We start from the raw sequence: 20,289 nt of genomic DNA on the forward strand, positions 1-20,289 counted from the left end.
GAAATGATACAGTACTCCCATGAACCCCCTGCTGCTATCTGTTGTGGGACAGGTCATGAAGCTCCCAAAACACTGCTCCAGTAACAACCATGTCCTCTATGGAAGGACTTAAGGGGTCTGGTTCTCTCAGCTGTAACACACAGGTTATTTTAACACCTGCATTTATGGCTGATTTACTCAAAATTTATTATTTAAAAATTATTCATACCTTTCATATCTTCAGTGCAGTTTTTTGACACAAAGAAAGGGCAACTGCAAAGAACATAAAACACTTTGAATTGTTTGCAGTAACTTTATCTAACATAATATCTAAATAGAGCTAGACACAATTAGAATGCTTTTTCCATTTCTTTCATTGTACTCTCTACAAGAGAAAGGTCGTAGCCCACTTCTGTCTCCATCTATTGACCTGTATCTTCCTGCAACAAATTATCTTTGGCTTCGAGTTAGATTGCAGTCAAAAGTCTTATTCAGCTTTGGTCTTTTCAACAAATGGAACTCTGAAATAAACACATTGATATTATTTTTACTGATGTAGTCCACACTGCAGCTACGTGAATGCCAGTGCACATACTGAAAGGAAACATGCAGAAACCTGGGCTCTGCGCTGCCGTTCGTCAAGAAACTTTCCCTGTCATTAGCAGTCTCATGCTCCAGAAGGGAGCAAGGGCTGGTAGCTACAAGTACAGTAAAGGCATTTTTAAACAAAAGTCAGAAATTGAGAAGCTCGGGTCGTCATCAACTTAAAGAGGTGGCTCGGGCTTGGGGATTTTCAGGAACTTGTGCTTCAATCGCTTGTTAAAAAGCCTACTTGTAAACTGCAGGCTACTAGCTGAGTAAAACAGCTGTATAAAACTAGTCTAGTATCTTAAATCTTCTCATAGCAGAACGTCCTCTTCCCAACTAGACAACAGCAATTCTTCAGTTTCTTTCTTACCCAGAACAGCCAACCAAGGTTTGCATTTTCTTATAAACATGGGACAAGTTTGAAAAATGTCACAGAAGTCAGTAGTGAAAATAGGTCAGAGAGCAATTCCTTTTACAAGTACTTGAAACTAACAAAGCTATAAACGTAATTCATTTGTCCTGTGAAGACTGATCTATAGGCACACTGAAAATGCAGCAAACTTCATATGCATTCCAGTTTTATTAAACTATTACAAATGCTTTAAGTAAACACGCTACATCTCCTTTTGGTTAGCAGTTTCTAAAATCCAGAACAGTCAACTCAGAAGAAAGTGTTGCAGAATGAGCAGAAATACTTTTCCTAAATTATGTCATCTTTTATTCAGAACTCTGACATCCTAATCCACTGCTTAATAATGACTTAAACGACAAAGGCACAGGACCTTACTCTGCTAATAGTCTGATCTTAAATTCCATCTATCTGTGTATCTCTCAATGCAAGTAAGAGGCATATTCACTCCAAAAATGAAGAATGTGGTGTTCTACGAAGAATGATGACAAAATCTTTTTCTACGCCTGCTTCAGTCAACCCATGCCCACTGTAGTGGCATCCTGAGGTTTAACTGTCCTTTAATCTAGGCAGCATTTTTATCCCGTTCTGCTAAGAGCATCAGAAGGGAATGGTAAAAGGCTTGTTTCAGATCCAGAGGGCAGTGCAAGCAAGAGGATCCCTCTGTGCAGACAGCTGCAATTTCTGCTGTTTTAAAAAATGACAGGGAAGACCATAAATAAATAAATGTCTGCTGACTGATGAATTGCAGTGTTGGATAAGAGAAGTAACTGGGAATAAGGGAAGTTGTGGATAAGGGAAGATAATTTTAATAAAAAGTTTTAATTTATGATTTACCGATTTAATATATAAATGCCTAGTCTGAGAAGTCCCATCACCACGTGACAGTATTACATGACAACGCGAACAATGCACTACGAGTGCTCACCAACATTTTAAGAACAGAATTTGTTTTATGACATTCACTAGTATGGGTATTCAAGCAAAAACCTTTCCCGAGAGTGATCGCTCTTCTAACAGTGACTCCAACTCATGAAGTCCACAACTGCTGGTCCTAATTCTGGATGTATCTACACACAAGCTTAAAGTGAAATCTGCAAGCAACACAGCTTATTGCAACAAATCAGATTACATGTTCAAAAGTAAACATACATGGAAGCGATCAAAAGGTTTTTAGTTGTTACTTTTACTGAGACTTAAATCCAACAAGGATGCCGGTCATGTATCGAAGAGGTGAGAAGTCACATGTATAATTTGTAAGAAAATTTAAATGATTTCCTACATAATCAAAAAAAAAAAAGAGATGAAAAAAGAAAGAAGAAATGTATATGCTTCTATACCCTGTTACTACACAGGCTTCTGAGCATAAGTGCCAAGAAAACAGAAATTAATACATTAGCTGAAGAAATAAATGACAGTTCCATTCCTTTTCTAAACTACTGAACAAAAGTAACAAAATAAAAGCAAAAGCAAATTTCAAATGGACAAGGAATAACATCTGTTACACGAAGGAGGAAAGTAGTTTAAAGACTGAGCTAAGTGAATCCTCTAGACATCTCCCTTCTGGGAAGAGAAATCTGACCCCAGGAAATAAATAAAAGTCACCCAAAAAGTGAACAAAAGAGGTGTTTGAAAAAAACAGAACACCATTCATCGCAGCTAACGACTTGTTCATTATGAGTGATGATGGATAAAGACTTCTCACGCTGAGATGAAATCAAGATTTATATGCATTGTTTCCTCTCCCAACTTGTGGGAAGATCATCATCATTTAATTCTATCTCTGCGGCCAGTGATGGGCATCCAGAGAGCTGGTTATCAAACGGCGCAGTCAGCTGGCAAAAGCCGAAACGTGCAGTTGGCACATCTGGACTGAGCCGCCACAGCCGAGGGTGAACAATGACTTCTGGCCAGCCGCCAAATTGCTCGCAGACGCGAGCGGGTCTCATCTACAACACCCCTACCAGCATCTCGCGTGCACTTTTTTTTTTTTTACGAGAATCAGATTTTCATTGCTTCATTCAATTGCTCTCCTCTGCCATTTTTTACAGCTCTTATCGTTCCCTTGGAATATGGCCTTGAGACAGCTCATCCGTGTCCTTCACTGCGTTATCTCTTCTAACTTTTATTAAAACTTCAGCTTTCATCTGAAGATAGCTAATTAAATCCATGACAGATTATACACTCGTTTAAAAACTGCACTGAACTACTACTTCTAAACAGAAAAGGGTTTATTTTCTTTTCACATAGTTAAAACTAAGGGTATATAAGGAGGCTTCATTCATTTACAAAGACAAGATCCTTATCTTTACCTCGTATATAGATAGGTTTATATTAAAGTTCCTTTGTTGTGTGACAAGGCTCAGTGCAATTTCTCACAGTAATTATTTCTTGTTGCTGGAAAGATCTCTCAGCCTTATACTTCTGAAATATATGTACTAATATATATATGTGAATGTGCATTTATACCCTGGAACGGTTTTGCTGTAAAATATAAATGCAAGTTCTGCAAATTTTCTTTTTTAAAATTTTAATATGACTTAACTATTACAGTACTACCTTGACAACACCGCAGAGAGTAAATTTTTATTTTTCTCGAAAAGTAACAACTAATCCTTTAAATTATTTAAAGCCATATTAGGCATCATTTTCTTACATAACCTAAAAGTCAAATTCTATCAAGGACTGGCCTTACTGTACTTCCACCCGTCATCTCATGCTACTGCTGGCTGGACTTGAATGCAAATGGCTTTGTTATCATAAAGAAATATTTGCAGTAATGGATATACTGCTTTGCAGCAAACATCACGCAGTTTCTCTACGGTCTGCCTTTTGCCAGTATCTAGAATACAAACCTGTGCACAGAACTGCTTCAGAGTGCAGATGCAGACTGCATCACAACACCCACTGAAAAAAGCGTGCATCTTTCACAACAGCTAAAAAGTGATATAAAATATCCTCATGGAAAAACACCCTCTCCTCTAAAAAATACAATAAATAACCCACCTGAGCCTCTCTGTGATCCCTTCCTTCTCTTTAAGGCCTTTTGCAAGATATCCTTCATGGTGACCTTCATACTGTCCACCTGAATAAGTGAGAATCCATGAGCAGCATTTCTGCAAGACAGATGCACATGCATTTTTACAAAATCATCATCATCGGGCAGCTCACCACAACTTTTTTGTTTGTTTCAAGCAAAATACTTTTCAGGCACAGCATTGAACAAAGTTGTGCTCTACGGGTAGTTAAAAGGAGGAACTCGGCAAACTCCTTTAGAAAGGCAAAGACAAAAAAGGAGAAAATGTATTGAGATTCAAGCTGTGCAAGGACTTTCCTAATTTATCTTTATTTTTGATCAATTTGCATTCATCATTAAAAAGGAAAAATGAGCAAGTGTACGTACAATGCTCCTCAAGTACTCATTATTAAGTATCTGCTAGGTGTTTCACAGTGCTTACAAGAGGAACAGTTTGCAATGTCATTTTCATACGTGTCCCAATGGCAGATGTAGCAAATCATTAAGGAGAAGTAGAAGGAAAACACTCAAAGAAGTAACAGCAACTTTTCAGCAATATTAAATTATAGCATCGTTTTAATATATTTTTGGACATATTTTTGTGACCATTGTGGCACAAAACCTCCTGGAAAGGTTTAGGCCAGCAAGGCACTTGTCCTGGCTGTGGGCACAGGAGAATTCCACACTTGGAGGAAACGTGGGAAACAGCGTGAGGTAGTTACGGAAGATACCAACTGCCAAATACTGAACGTGGCATCACTGGCGAAGCAGAGAAGATGACAATATAATAGAAGAGCTGCTGGATTAATATATCAGTAAATTTTGCCCCTTAGACCTCGCAGTCAATCTCTGCTCATGTCAGTAGATGTCACTGCAGACAGTTAGCACAGAAATTTGAGAGCTGCAAGGCACCCACAGGGAAAGATTTGCACTGCATGAAAAAAAAAACTGGTTTGCAAAGCTATTTAGACAGGAGGAGGAGCTTTTTATCTGGCAACTGAGAATTTTAATCAGAGAGTGGAGCTCTGTATGAATATCACAGCTGGAATATTTTAAAAGCAACTGGCAGTCAAAAGCAATCCAAGCAACACAATTGCATCATTAAAATCAAGACCATATTAAATGTCACTTTAAGCCACAAACGCTGGGAACACGAGTTTAAGCTCAGACCACTTCAGATGTGGCATCCCTAGTGCACAGCGCGACAGAGCCTAGATGGACAGGCAGCAGCTTGCATCAACACCTCGTCCCGGCCGCTGGCTGCAGCGCACGCACCGCGCCCAGCGAACCTGGGCCCCGTGCGCACGCTAGCCACCAGGCCACTTGTTTGTACTCTTCTGATAAATACCAGAGCCACAAACACGCTGTCGCCTTGTATCTTGCTCACAGTACAGAGCTGGCTGCTTCAGCTCAGGATAGCTGAGAAGTCCACAACAGAGCAGCTACGGAGGAGCCTCTGCACGGGGAGGCCTCTTCCCCGAGCGCGAGCTCGACCCCTCCGCGTGTGCCTGCTTCGCTGGCGCAGTACCAGCGCCCAAACGCCTGCCCCACGGAGCCACACGCGACGGGGCTCGTCTCAGCCTCCCCCGGCTCCGTGCCCGGCCCGCCACGGCAGGGAGCTCCGCGGGGCAGCGCTGCACAGCGGCCTCCTCCTCCGTCCCAAGCCCCTCTCATTTAAGGTTCATTCTCAATTCTCTTTGTTCCTGGCAAAAAGGAACTGCCTAAAAGCCCCAAATTTATGTTCTCTGGACCGTTCAAAATTTATTACTCTATCTTACTCATATTCAAGCAAACATTCCTAACCTTTTCACATATCTACTTCTTCCCCTCTACTTCTGTCATGTTTTTTATACGGACCGGTCGGAACTGAGCACGCTGCCACATGAGAGTACCGTGGATTTCTGCAATTGAGAGACATCAGCCCTACAGCCCAAAGATTTAGGGGTTTTGACTACCACCACATAGTAAAAGCAGAGACCTTCCTAAGCTCTCTTAACTGATAAGCAAATATTTCCTTCAACTGCTACAGAGAACTGCAGCGTGCACGAGTGTTGTGGCACGTCCGACACCTTCTGATCACCCCACCAGCTTCCTGGGCATCCACCTGGCCACCCAGCCTCAGCACAGCTCTAATCTGAATCGACCCCCTGAGCTAAACTTAATGGACTGTTTAAAATGAAAATCTTTCATAGAATTGTACTATACTTAAAAAAAAAAAACAAAAAAAACCCTAAAGAAACTACCTTTTCCCTTGTACGCAAATGACATGATGTTTGAGGAAAAACTGGAACCAACCAGCAGCGCACAGATTCAAAGGCATCTGGCGCCTTCAGGTAATGTATACAACACGCTGCAGTACCAAAAGGTTTCCAGAGAACTGCAACCAAAATACAGGACAATAAATCAAAATACTGCAGGGGAAAAAAAAAAAAAAGCCTTCCAAAACATTCTAAGGCCAAAACAACTAGAGTTCTAATTTTTCTTTTATTTTTTTCAGCATGAGGTGTTTCTGCCATGTGTTTTCTCCCAAACAGAGCTGGGTGCTGCGGACCAGCCCCGCTTCCTGCTGTGCGCAAGGCGAATCGCGGCCGTGGAGCACCGCTGACCTAATTCGGGTTTGCTAAAACCAAGACGTATCTGGAACCTCCTGAAAATGGAAAATTGTCTTTCAGTTCCTGACACTTGAGCTGTTAAAGAGCACATGCTGTTGTCGGTCCTGCTCATGTTTCAGCCCATCCTGACTCGGTCGATTCTTTCTATTGAGCAGCTGGCCTGAGAACTGTCAGCCTGATTTTCCTGACACTCTATTACTAAATCATGCCTGAGCCCCAGCCATTCTTTGCCTCAGAAGCTGGATCTCATCCCAGAACAATCTTTAAAAGTTTATTTTACTGATCAAAGCAAAATAAGAAAAACCTCTGTGTTTTACTATATTTAGTGTGCTATCCAGTAAGTGAAACTTTGGCAAGAGCAATGAAATGTAAAGCGCACCCCACATTTGTAAACTTTTGGATATTTGCTCTGGAAAGCAGCCAGAAGCGCTTGAAATGCCGGTCAGAGTTCAGACGCACTATCCCTCCCTTCCTTCGCTGCAGTTCAATAAGCAGGCAGCATTGTTTCCTCTACCCGTGCCACCTCGCTTAACGCCCTGCGGTGCTTGGCGAGCTCCGAGGCCGCGCTGGGGGTCTGTGCCGCCGCGCCGGGGCAGGTGGGGAGCCCTGGAGACACCCCTGCTCTGCGGCACCTGGAGCATCACCCGCCGGCAGCGAGGCGTCCTCACGGGCCGACAGCACAGGGAGGCTCCTCCGGAGGAGACGCGCGCCCACCCTGCCTGGCCAGCTTCTCGGTCATGCTCTGTACTGATGGCGCACATGAACTGTCCTCACCCAGCCTAACTCCAGCATTTCCTAATTATGAGTATAAATTACGTATGTGTTAGCTTACTCTGCTAACGTGCCGTACCTTTATCCTAAGTCAACACACTAGGAAACAGGACAGACAAGCAGATGTCATTCTACCAATTAAAACTGCTGCTTACAAATTAGAAGCCAAAGAAATTCCTTAGCTTATATTTTCTGTCATTTTGCAAAAACATACCTGGGTGACAAGGTTAAATCAAGCAAAGGAAATCCCTGGCACTTATCATCCACAGGCATTACTGATAAATTGTGCTGTGGAGGAATAAAGGATTACCTTCTGTATTTTTTCATTACACTTTTCTTTTGTTACAGAATACATAAATCCATTGTGGCACAATGTAATATGTATCATCGTGCTACACCTGTGGACGTTTCATAACGGCTGCCATGTCTGTGCAGTCAGGAATGATAAGTGAACCACCCGTGAATGTTAATGATAGTGATCATTCTGCGGTAACTTGGCTTTCCATCTTCTTTTACAGCCTGAGTGCTGGAGCCAGGGTGGCAAGGTTCAGAAGAAGAAAAAGAAAACAAGAGAAGAAGCGAGAGCCGCAGCGGGCTGGTGCCGGGTGCTGCCAGGGGGAGGTGGCTGGAGCGGCACGGAAACTGGCAGTGGCCTCTCCATGGGCTCGACTTGTGTGAAAAAAATAAAGAAATACCTCTCAGAAGATGAAAGGCTTCTGTTCTGAATGAGAAACAACTTCTCTAAAAGCTGTCCTTCGGATCTTTTTTTTTCTTTCTTTTTTTTTTTTTTTTCCTGAAGCGACATTTATAGCATTTAAAGCTCACAGCAGAGAATGACTGGCACGGCCGAAAGTGTCAGGGAATGACTAATAATGATTTCCACTTGAGCAGCACAGAGTCAAAGTTAAGAGTAAAAGTCCCCGTTGACACAATGTGCTTAACCTGAGCTGGGCGATTTTTAGGATAAAGTGCACGGTGATATGAACCAGAATGGCTGCCAGCCATACTTTTAATTCTGAGCCTAAATGACCTTGATTTGGTGGATCTAATGTTAGCCTTAAATAATACTGTGTGCTTTTGGGCTTAACTGTCTGCATTTTGACACTACTACAGGTAACACATCAGCTTCCTGCTCCGACTCCTTCCTTGGGGATCCTACCCCTCCCTGTTTGCTGTCCTGGGGGCCCACCTTCTTCACTTCGAACCTACATTAACTTTCTTTAGTTTGCATTTTATGAGTATTCTAACATATATTTTGCCGATTACCTACACCCATGTGAAAACTGGTAAGAGGCTTTCTGCGGAGTGTTTCTGTAACCTAAGTAAAATACACATTTCAAAGCTTTGAATTGAATTTGTAAATGTACTATGAAAGCCTGGTATTTTTAAAATGCTTCAAACCTTAATCTACCAGGTATAACAGAGGTGTCGCTTTGAAATATATATATATAATAGTCAAAGCAATTTAAACATAATATTAAAACAGAAAAAGGTGCTACAGAGGAGAGGAACTGTATGCCAAATTTCATCTATGTGCCAACTGGCAGCTGAGTTACAACTCCTAGAAACACCATTAGATATTGTATGTCAAGTTGTGATAATAAAATTTCCAAGGAAAAACCCCTAAACGATAGTACGGATCTATTTTAAGCTACCTTCATTCAAAGTCTTTCAGGTATTACTTCATCATCTCAAGGAGTCTGCATTTCCATGAATGCAGTGCTTTGTTTGACTCCTTCCGACAAATCATATTCGACATCAAAGAGGACTGTTTGAGAATGCCGTGTTTGACATTGGACAAAGCACTCCTTCCCACAACAGACATTTTCCAAAAACATAACTCGCTAGACTAATGGGCAGTTAGAAGCCAGAATGGCTGCCCTCCGTCTTCTCCTTGTGTAACTTTGCCAGAGTCCTTGGAACTTGCCAAATTCGGTCATGCCTGCTTAGCTTGCTCGACTGATTGTGCCAGAAAAGAAAATAAGACACAGATGTATTTGAGCTCTTTGAGATGCCAGTAAGAGAGACAGCTAATGGCTTCATTTCGACCCTCCCCTACCAGCTGGGCACAGGTGGGGGGATAATGAGGTCCCTCTCCCTAATCAAACTCAATTATTTACTACTCTATGTAACCACAAAGACATTCACATTCAGCTCAGAATATAAAACACACTGTGGGCTACTTCCAACCACTGCCACTGGGTATTTATAACTAACTCAAGTGGCTAAGAGTTTGCCTTGGCAGGAGTTTAAGTGTATGAAGTTCTGCAAACTGTTTCTGCTCAAATATGTCCTGCTGAAACGGGGTCCCTGGTGAGGTTCCATAGTGTCTGCTCTGCGACTGCACTACATCTGAGAATATATCTAACATGCAGGATAGGTGAGATCTGAAGTAAAAACACCATGCTTCATCATGAAGCTTCTCAGACGCATCAGGTTTTTGCAGCAGTGATTCAATATTAACAAACATTACAGGTCATAAACCTGACATAGCAGCTGAAATACTTCAGAATGAGGGAAAAAAAATCCAAAATATAAAAACACAATTACACGCACTACTAGGATAACAGAGAAGGAAGATGTAGAATTTAAAACAAATCCCTATAAAAATAAGAGAGTCTATACTTTTAAACTCACAGTATTAACAATCTTTTGATCAAATAGTTTTCAATTCTAAGCGACACGCTAAAAATTCTGATCTAAATCTAACTATTTCTGATTAACTATCTGCATAGGAAGTACAAGCAAATTTGAATTAACACGTGGACACAGGAAAAAAACCCCTCAGAGAAGCACTACTACTTACGATGCAGTTGTCCTATTTCTAATCTGCAGTACCTTCCCAGCTAGAGCACAGAGGACTCACACAAGCCCACATTACAATAAAGATTTCACATTTCTTTTGCAGGATTTGCAGCTGGACCTCAGTTCTGCTACAGGCACCAGACAGAACTGCTGGCAGGGCCAGGATCCTGCCGACGTCTCTGGGCTCCAGGCAGGAACGCCGGTTCTAGCTCCTCCAAGCTAGCGTCCGGAATCAGAGACATCACGTGTTCGTTTAATTTTAATTGTAACCGCGATTCACATACTAAGTACAGACAACGAGGAGTAAGTGAGGTAGGTGGTGCTGGAGAAAGAAAGGGTTTTCTTTTCCAGATGAGAAATAATCAACAGTTTAGGAACTACTGACGACAGAACCTTCTTACCTGGTCTACCTGCCACGAACACTCATAATCCTTTGTTATTCCTTGCAACTAGAATAGAACTTGCCATATCCCTGATGGATTTTTTTTTTTTTTTCTGCAGATACTGAAAATACAAGATTATCTTGAAGTAAGTTATACCCTGTGAACTGGAAGTGTTTTCTATACACCAGAAGCCAAACAAGTTCATTTGCATTTTATAAAAACCACACCTGCATGACAAGGTTAATCAAGCAAAGAAAATCCCTGTTACTTATCAAAGATACTGCTGCTAAGTTATACAATGGGAGAGCAAGGGTTTTAAATTTCAGCTTCTTACAAAATTAATAATTTTAAGTGCTGCACTGGACAATTTTCTTTACAATATTATTACTTTAAGGCAAATTTAACAGACTTAATCACTGCTTCAAACCACCCCGATTTGTACTCCTTTGCTTTGCTGGGGAGCAACTTGTGCAGGTCCAGGGCAGACTGCTTCCCTAGGCTTTGGCTCTCCCCACACAGGAATTCCTTTCTGAAGGGCCTTCCGCCCCTTGCTGCTTTACGAAGTGCAAAGACCATTTACAAATCTGGTGGTAAGTGATGCAAAGAGTTCTCCAATTTAAACCGCAGGCTACCATGAAATTTCATGAATTTTTCATGTTAATACATGTGTTCACGCTGTATTTCTGCAAATACTGACGTTAGTTGACTACAATTTAATACAGAACACGTTGGTTTAACAGATATTTTAAACATTAAAACTAGCAATGAGAGGCTTTCATCTTAACTTCTTATCTGGTTACCTCTGTCAGTATAATCACACAAAAATGTTTTCTACTTTCCAGAGAAGGACCACAGCCAAGAAGGAAATGAAATCAGAATTAGAAGTACTGACTTATGCAAACTGAATGGGCTGCCTTTCTATCAGCTAGGGAAGTACGTGAAATAAAAACAGAATGAGGGGGGAAAAAAAACACGTTTTCTAAAACTCTGGCGAATAGTCTACAAAATGAGATGCATTAATGTTAAATTTTCTTTTCCTGTGCTTTAGAGTTCCCACATTATATACTAGAATAATACTGTATTTCAAAGCAATACCGATCCAACTCCTGAGGTTTTTAAAGGCCACTTAAGATTTAATTTTTCTAAGAAGATACTACCAAATCCTGGAGTTACATCTTAATGATGTATATCGGTCTACTATTATTAGCAATAATGCTGCCCTCACATTACAGAAAAGTTACGCTTCCTCTCCTGATAAGCTCTTTAGAAGACTTTGAACCTTTGAGGATTTCCCACCACTCTGCTACAACCAGTATTATTTTTGCCTATGGCTTGCTGCCATTCGTGCAGCTGCTGAAGCTCAGTCCCGTACCTGTCTCTAGAACCACCTAATAAGCACCTGGTAATCTGCAAGTAACTCTTTGTATTTCACTTCAGTACTTTGGAAAACAAAACAAAGAAAACAACAAGATATTTTTAAAGGATGATTTATCAGGAAAAAAGTCAATTAAAAATCAATTTCATGGCAGTAGCATTGACTTTAGAGCAATGCATGTAGGTGAAAGAGATTCCCTCTTTCAGACAAAACATCCAGCATGCTCCAGTCAGGTGGAAGAAACCAGATACTCGGCAGTCCCACAGGCGAAAGAGTCAGTTGCCTGTCTCAGCTGCGTGCCTGTAACGTGTACAAATGGAAAAAGGGCCTTGTAATCTGACTGGCAAGGCTGCCTCATCCCCTCCTTGTATCGGCTTCTACATGACTGCATCCAGTTCAGCAGAACCGAATATGTTTGCCTTGAATAAATTATTTGTAAATATTGTTGACAGAATATTTTATTTTCCAGTGACCTAACGCAGTGGAACGAAGTGAATGGGCCTTTGGGAAATACACCACGGGATTTCTGAAAAGTTCTTTCAGTAGAATGCTTTTAAATGTCTCTAAGAAACACATTCCACAATAAAGACTGTAAAAATAACTGGACAGGTCAGAAATATTTTATGATGTCTGAGTATTAAAACTGGAAGCATCTGTATGGTTCTGAAATATAAGTAATTCTTGTAAATTAAAAAAAAAAGGTTCAATAACCATGAAAACTCTATTAGCATTTTCACTTTGAGAGATGCAAACAATACATACTTTTCCCATGTAAGATGTGGCTTATCTTACCACTATTTTGGAAAAATTACTAAGGCCATCTGATAGTTTTATTTTTTTTTTTCACTCAGAAGTTAAAAAAGAAGTTAAGAAAAATAAGTGATCAAGCACAGCATGTATCACTCAAAGACTAATTTACTGATAATAATATAGCTAATTCTTGAGCAACAAACCAAACAGCTTCCAGACTAAGTGGCGGACGGGGTCATCCTCTTTGATTCTTTTTGAACTTTATAATGGCACATCCAGTCCTATTCTAACTGGCATGCCTACTGACTAACCATTTCTCTCCTCAGTCAGCACTGTTATTACTACACTCTATAACTAATTGTATATAAAATTACTTACTATTTATAGCCCACTAATCAGATCTGTTCCCAGTTAAGTCTTAAAACACAAAGTTACTGTTTTGGCTATCAGATTTAGAAAGAAGGTTTTGAAGTCTCTCATACTTGGAATGCCAAACAACGTACTTATCTTCTGCTAAAATTTAACACGTTTTCCTGAAATAGTTTAAATAAATAAATCAATAGCAATTAAAAAATCACTAGCCAGATCTGTTCTTAATACCTACTGAAAAGGATATCCAACATGAATGACTTTAACACTCTCAAGCTATTATATGCATACTTCATTTATTATTCAGAACATAGTTTTAGGAAATAAGCAGCATAGCTGGAGCAAAATGAGGCTTATGAGCTCAAACTTTGTGTAAACCCCAGGTATGTATCAGCAGGAGTGCAGTAGTTCAATGTTTTCCACACTAAACACGTGCAGAATGGCTTATTTTCTTCTCTGTACTTTCAGACTCTCAACTCAGACACGCAGACTCACCTGAGTCGCTGCCAGTCCTATTTACTTTCTTACCTGCCTACCTTCCAGACCGTGGCGTCGTCTGCAAAAGACATAAATGCATGGCGCCCCCTGAATTTTGCTATAGTCAAATGAAGAAAAGTAGGGAAGATAAAAGATGCGGAGGTGGCATGGACACTCAGATGCTTCACAGTGATTTGGACAGTTAGCACCCATACTCACATTCGAACAAAGAGCGACTGTTTTGCTGCCAGGCCGGGAGAGGAGTACTTTTCAACCAATGCCAGAGTGCTGAAGCCAAACTTGTGAATGGGCTCATTGGAATCCAAGGGTGGAAAATCTGTGTCAACCTCACCATCGTCCTCAGCAATGTGGAGACAGTAGGCATTGACGTTATCGCTGAAACAAACAAAAAACGGGTCCGTTTGGGAGGGAAGCTAGGCAAGCAATTCAGTTCAGCAGATCAGTATCAGCAGTATCACAAATAAGCACACACTTAATACAGGAGTAATATACTTAAAAGCCACCAAAGGCATATAAATTAGTATGTCTCACCATATCTTGCTACCATAATCATGTAGGAATAAAAAAAAACCAAAACCTCGGATTAAGGCAGCAAGTCTTACTTCATCATTAAAAGGAGTGGAAGCAAAAGACCAACAGTGATTGAACTACACCAGGTCCACAAAAAGTTTCAAGTCTTCATAAAGCCGGAAGTACTACCTCACCATTTGTGAAAATGTATTTATTTATATGACTGTTAAATTTTAGAATTAAAGACACAAAAGCAGTATCTATCTATTTCGCTCGTAGATCAAGCAACTGTGAAAAAAAATATATACAAAAAAAACCCTGAATATACACTTGAAAGGCAGAGAATGCTTTCAGGCATGTAAACAATGTAATAAATAAAAACTAAGGAGTAAACTACAGGAAAAGTAAAAATCTGTCTGACACAGTAACAACAATTAGTAGAAAGGCTGTATTTTCTAAGTATCTAAAAATTCCAACACCTAAAAGCAGTTAAAACTTAGTACTAACAAGCAAGAACCAATTAACACCGAAAGTCTTAAACAAACACAGCGTGAAGAAAAAATAGAAGAAAATCTCAGCCTTTCATTCCCACATACTAAATTCCATAGGAAATTATATATACAAAACATAGTTTTTACTATTAGGAAAACATGATAATACTATCTGGAATATTAATATTTAAATTGCTTAGCTGAAAATAAGCATTCTTTCTTATTGTAGATCTGCCAGCATATATAGCCTGAACGTTCACAGGGCAGTATATTTCTAAACTCTGCAGTTTAAATTTGGAGTTTTAATTGCTTGATTGATGCTTAAATTAATTAATTGCAAAGTGTATGCTAATTGTTTAATTGGTTGCTTGATCTATATAGATCATTTTTTGAATTAAATGAGTTGATTTACAAAGTTTATTGATTGGATGTGACAATGAATTATTTCTCTGACTACCTGATTTGCAATTTTCTCAATTAATTCACAAACCTTTGGTTGCAACTGTGCTTTGTTGAGTGCACTTAGCCCAGGTGATCTATATGCATCTTGTCACGTCTAAGATATTTACTATCTAACACAGGTCATAATGATGTGTTACTATTAATGTAAGCTGTAACTTTGTTAACAAAAAGGTAACGCAGCAATGTTCGTCACTGTGAATTTTGAAAACTTTGCCATACTGTTAAAGAAACTTTCCTGAGGCTCTGTACTGCCACGAAGAACTGAAACGCTGCTGCAGAATTAATTTTTAACTCAAGAGCACTTAAGCAACTTTTAGGGAAACTGGTGAAAAGTAGCACTGGCAACAGAATTTATAGCATCACAAAGGCTCTGAAATAAACAAAGAAAGCGTACTCATGGGAGGTTCTGTGTTTTTCATTGTTGCAAGACTTTTTAGGAATAAGCTAAACACAAAAGGTTGTGAATAACAGACACGGCTGATCCTGCCTGGGTTATGTGATTTCCAGCTCCTTCTCTGATTCTGTTTGGATTTCTACAAACGTGAACACGGAGCTCTGCGTGCTCATTGTGTCCACTTCAATGTAACTTGAAGTCACCCCTACGAGACCTTCCAGTCTGAAAATTCACCTGATGCCCATCTTCTCACAGCTGTGTTCTGGGCCTTACACTGCTGATTTTCTAACCTAGTTGCTTGACAGAATTCTTCTGTGTGCAGCCTGGTGTGCACTTAAACTCTGTATAAATCAAGTTAACATTTTCATTTGGTACTTGACCCATTTGCATAATTCTCATTAGATCTGAAGGGACATACAGCCACACAGGCGGCAGATGACATTCAGGGTGGTCTCATAGAATCCAGATACCAAAAACAGCGGTGGTGAAACCAGCTCATCTTCCACCAATTATACTGAAAATACAAAATGTGTTATGTTATAAATTTAGGGGGCTACAAATGACTTAAAACATGGAGTGTGTTTCACAGATTAAGTCACAACTTTGAGATCTACTTACTCTGATGAGCTAAATTAAAATTTAAAAGCACACAATCGTGCTAAAAGAGAGACCATTTCATGTTATCTGTGGCAAAAAAGAATCAAGATATAAATGACCTAATACATACTTTGATGTTCTGTCACAGAGAATGATCCATTAATATGCACTTTAAGGTATGAACTGGTTACTGAAATTGTACTTTTTTATATGCTGTTGTTTCAGAGCTATTACAAGTGCTTATTATATACTGGACTTAAGTCAAAATACTAATATAACATAGACAACAGTCCAATAATTAATGGAGACCAGGTACCTTCTTAATATCCATTACAGGTAATCTACTGAAAAAACAAGCCCAATGTGTAAAACTGTTTTGCATTTTGAACCTCCACAAGGATAAGATGAAAGTCTTGAACTTTAGGTTTTGAATTACAAGGTTCAAAATTTTGGAAGGTAGACAGAATGTAAAAGTTAAGTACAATGGTTGACAAATGTAACTGAATTCTTAAATCTAAAACGAGGAAGTTTATTTGAATTTTGTATATCAGTAGAATTTATTGCTAGAAATATTTTATGATTTTTGCAGGCAGAATCATTACAGCAAATCCCTTAGTGGTTGGCAAGGGAATGGTCCAGTGGGTTATGACTAAAGTTCATATGAAAGAGGCCTGAAACAGGGTTGCTAACACTGTCAGTAATTCCTCATATCAAGACACCAAATAGAGATAATAAATAATAAATAAATTATAATAGGTAGACTAAATGAATACAAAACATTAAAAAAGGAAAAAGAATTATTAAAATATACTTTTCCTAAAGGCAGCGTGGTTGTTTCTCCTTATTACAAAACCTTAGCCTCCTCATTATTCTCAAACTGTACTACTAGAAGGTACATTTACCATTTTGCATGCACTGTATATTACATTTGAAGCATTATGCATATGTATTTCAATGGAATGTCACAGTGAACCTGATTTTTTCTTTTCATACTAAACCAGGAACAAAAACCAAAATGTGCAACCTACACAAGCTATTTTGTTACTTGGAAATAATTAGTCTACAGTTATATCAATCCTTGCTAAAGAACAGAACAGGCAGTCAGCAATGCTAAAAACAAACAAACAAAAACTAAACAACAACCAGAGGCATGAGAAATAACTAAGAACTACACAAGAAAACAAACTTCTTGGAATCTTGAGGCACTGCCCCTGCCTCTGAGCATTTGTATCCAGTTTCTCAATTGCTGCTGTTAGCCTATTCTGGGGAACCAAATAGTGCCTCCATTAATTATTTTATTTTACTATTTCTGTCCTGAGATTTGATTACATGAGACAGCTTCCTTGGTCATGATCACTCTTTGACACATCGTAACATCTTATCCTTCAAGTCAGACAGTGAAATTCATTTCCTCCCACTGCTGACTTTTGCTGTGGGCAGCAATGTTTCATGGAATGCTTCTACTCACTGGCATTGTTCCATCTGAGGTGTGCTGTGCTCCTGAAAAACACGCATGTGCCCAAAGATTTATTTTAGTGGTATCTTACTCGTTAAAAAATAAGCTAATAATACACATAGGACACTCCTGAATTTATGATATAACGAACAGAAATCAGTAACAGCAAACAAAATGGCACCACCTGCAAACTATTTTATATTTCTTCTTCTCCAGTGTAAAAACAAACAAAAAAACTGAGGTGTTTACCCTCTGAAGTATCTTATATGTACAGTCAGAATTGCTAAGGCAAATCCTTTGTCCAAGGCAACAATATCCATGAAACTGTTTTCAAGAGAGGTTGCTCTTCTGTGCCACCCTCTGCCTATGTCTATTAATCAGAATTCCACTAAACCCCAGGATCCTAAAAAAGGGCAGTTCAAGCAACCTCTCAACGTTTTCCCTTCCCCATCACGACTGTGCTACAAGGGAGAGGACTACAGAGTTCTCAAACACTTGAAAAATGCTGAAAGAGCCAAATACAATACCAAAGAAAAAAACATTCATCAAACATTCCAGGAACAATGAAAATGGGAAAAACTGACTGGCTCATATAAAAGCATCAAACAAAACTGTTAACCTTCTTTGGACCGAAAAAGTCACCTGCTTATAACTGTTACCAATAACTCCATAATACACTATTTTAAGTTCTTTTCATGCTCTATGATCCAGCAAAAATTGAAGTATTTCTTTGCATGTTACAGAACTGTTTTAAAAGCAAAGTTACTCTGATTCTGTGTGGGTCTGATTCTCTGTGATTCTGTGATTCTGTGAAGTACCTGTTCTGTGTACTCCTTAAGTCAACTACCATGATAAAGCAAACAACCCTTGTTCTCCAGCGTGACAAATCCAAACCGTTATTTAGGCTCAGAAATTTCAGAGGCACGTTTTTTTCCCCAGTGAAGAGGTAAGCAATGACTACCAAACATACTGAAAACTCCATTCATTAACCGAAGCTAAAATTTCTAAGGACTTTGCTCTTCTTTTACTGAAAAAAAACCAACATGACTGAGATAAAAGTTTTATAGCGATTACAAAATACTGCATGACATTGCTTTTGAATTAAAGAACACAACTGTATTCATAATTTCAAATAAAACTGCTGTTTATTTTGTTTTTAAGATCCTTATTTGACAATAGAATGTCATCACCATAGAATGGTTTAGAATTTGGTGATATCTCCAGGATGATAACCTGGAAAGAAAAGCACCTTTAGCCTCTATTTCTGTCAATTCTTAGAAAAGCAGAAATATTTTAACATGACTATAATGAATGAAAGTGATTATGTCAACAAAATAACCACAGAAAGCAAGTAGTGATAATGCTGAAGTTCTATGACAGAATTCTTGTTTGCAGACATAAGCATTAAGACTAAAATATAAAATATAATTTCAGTAGAACGTTAGTGGTACTTCCAAGACACACCGTCACCCAGTACAGTGATTTCTCTCCATGAATCTGGGGGAAGGACCTGGTACCGCGCAGAGCAGTAAGAGGCAGAACCTGGGTACCTGGGTACCTTCTCTCAAAAGAAACAAATGGAGGGAGTTACAGATGAGCTCTACATTTTATTTGACATCCTTGTGATCTCAGCCATTAAGAACAGTACAAAAAAAAAAATGGATGGGACATAAAAAATGTCTCCATGACATCAAAAGAGATAGGTTTTATATTATTTTTACATAGAGCGTTTTGAAATTATGATTCTTTACAGATCCATGGCCTCATATGCTTATCATTATACAGTAACCAGAAGTTTAATTGAAAGAGAAATGGATATAGATGCATGTGTATTTCTCAAAAGGAAATACAGATAAATGTGTAGGTAGTTTCTCTAAGATTTATCTACTAAAATATTGACATGAAAATCCATTTCATTATGCAAAAACGCTGCAGAGGAGAAAATTAGAGATCAAGAGGTAGTAAAGAAAGAACATTACTTCAGTTTTGGTTCCCGTCCCTCACTTGTATATTGCCAGCATATTAGTCCAATCAGGTCATGCACCTTGGCATTTGCTATCGTCACAACTGTCATGGGCTGTAGTTTGTCTTGGCTTGCATGCAGTGGGAGGTAGACATCAATTTTTTTGGTTGCCGTTGTACCAACATGACCCTGTCAAGAAAATACATTTCATTAGAATGTATGAAAGAAAAGGTATGACAGAGCTAATACACAACGTGGTACGGATGGAATTCTTCTCAGTAGTGAGATCAAAACACACTGCTATGCCTTAAAATTGAAAGAAGTTTGAATTTAAATTCTAATTCATTTACAGCTGTTTAACTTTTCTGCAAGAGGAGTATGAAAGATTTGGCAAAGATTCTGCAGATTTCCATAAAAAGCCTGAACTTCACTGCAAGATTCCACGTTCTTGCAGGAGCTAAACGAAGAAATGAAATTGAAAAAAAAAGAAAAGGCAAAAAAAAGAAAACTAACCAGCCTACCTAAGACTTCAGGAAACATTTCCCCCCCAGTCTCTAGTATTAGCATAACCCTTGTTTCTGCACTTCTGCCTCCCTCTGTCCCCGCTGGCTCTGCAGCCAGGGCCTGGCTGGGGGCACGGGCACAGGCGGCAGCGCGGCCCCGCAGCGCCGCTCGGCTTCGCCAGCTGCTCGAGCACCGGGATCCTGGACAGCACCGGACCTGGCAGCGCTCCTTGCTCCCCATCGCTTCGAGTCTCCCTCCAGCTTACTGGGACTCGTTCTCTCTCTTTTCCCTTCGGCTCCCTTCCACCTGCCGACACACAAACCGGAGCCAAAGGCCTTCGCGCCGGGACGCGCCCCA

At 39.6% G+C, this 20,289-nt stretch overlaps 1 protein-coding gene and 1 long non-coding RNA gene across 11 annotated transcripts in view; one reads left to right on the top strand and one right to left on the bottom strand.

Annotated features, from left to right (window-relative positions):
- The window catches only part of MAPKAP1 (MAPK associated protein 1), a 106,904-nt gene that overhangs the window by 41,921 nt on the left and 44,694 nt on the right, over positions 1 to 20,289 (bottom strand). For 6 of the 10 annotated variants that reach the window (XM_083807252.1, XM_083807254.1, XM_083807247.1 and 3 more), the window contains 3 exons: positions 19,445 to 19,617; positions 13,754 to 13,930; positions 3,983 to 4,092 (listed from right to left, as the gene is read on the bottom strand). In XM_083807252.1, the coding sequence (XP_083663378.1) occupies positions 3,983 to 4,092; positions 13,754 to 13,930; positions 19,445 to 19,617 (460 nt within the window). Of the gene's footprint in view, positions 1 to 377; positions 1,664 to 3,982; positions 4,093 to 13,753; positions 13,931 to 17,477; positions 17,510 to 19,444; positions 19,618 to 20,289 lie in introns of those variants that run through there. The other 4 variants (XM_083807255.1, XM_083807253.1, XM_083807248.1 and 1 more) reach the window with 3 other exon arrangements.
- LOC310884846 lies at positions 4,101 to 13,564 on the top strand. Its single transcript, XR_014574430.1, has 3 exons — positions 4,101 to 10,492; positions 10,682 to 10,708; positions 11,083 to 13,564. It is a non-coding gene; the product is annotated as an uncharacterized lncRNA (long non-coding RNA).

Source organism: Anser anser (assembly GCF_964211835.1).
Source record: "Anser anser genome assembly, chromosome: 21".
Taxonomy (NCBI): domain Eukaryota; kingdom Metazoa; phylum Chordata; class Aves; order Anseriformes; family Anatidae; genus Anser; species Anser anser.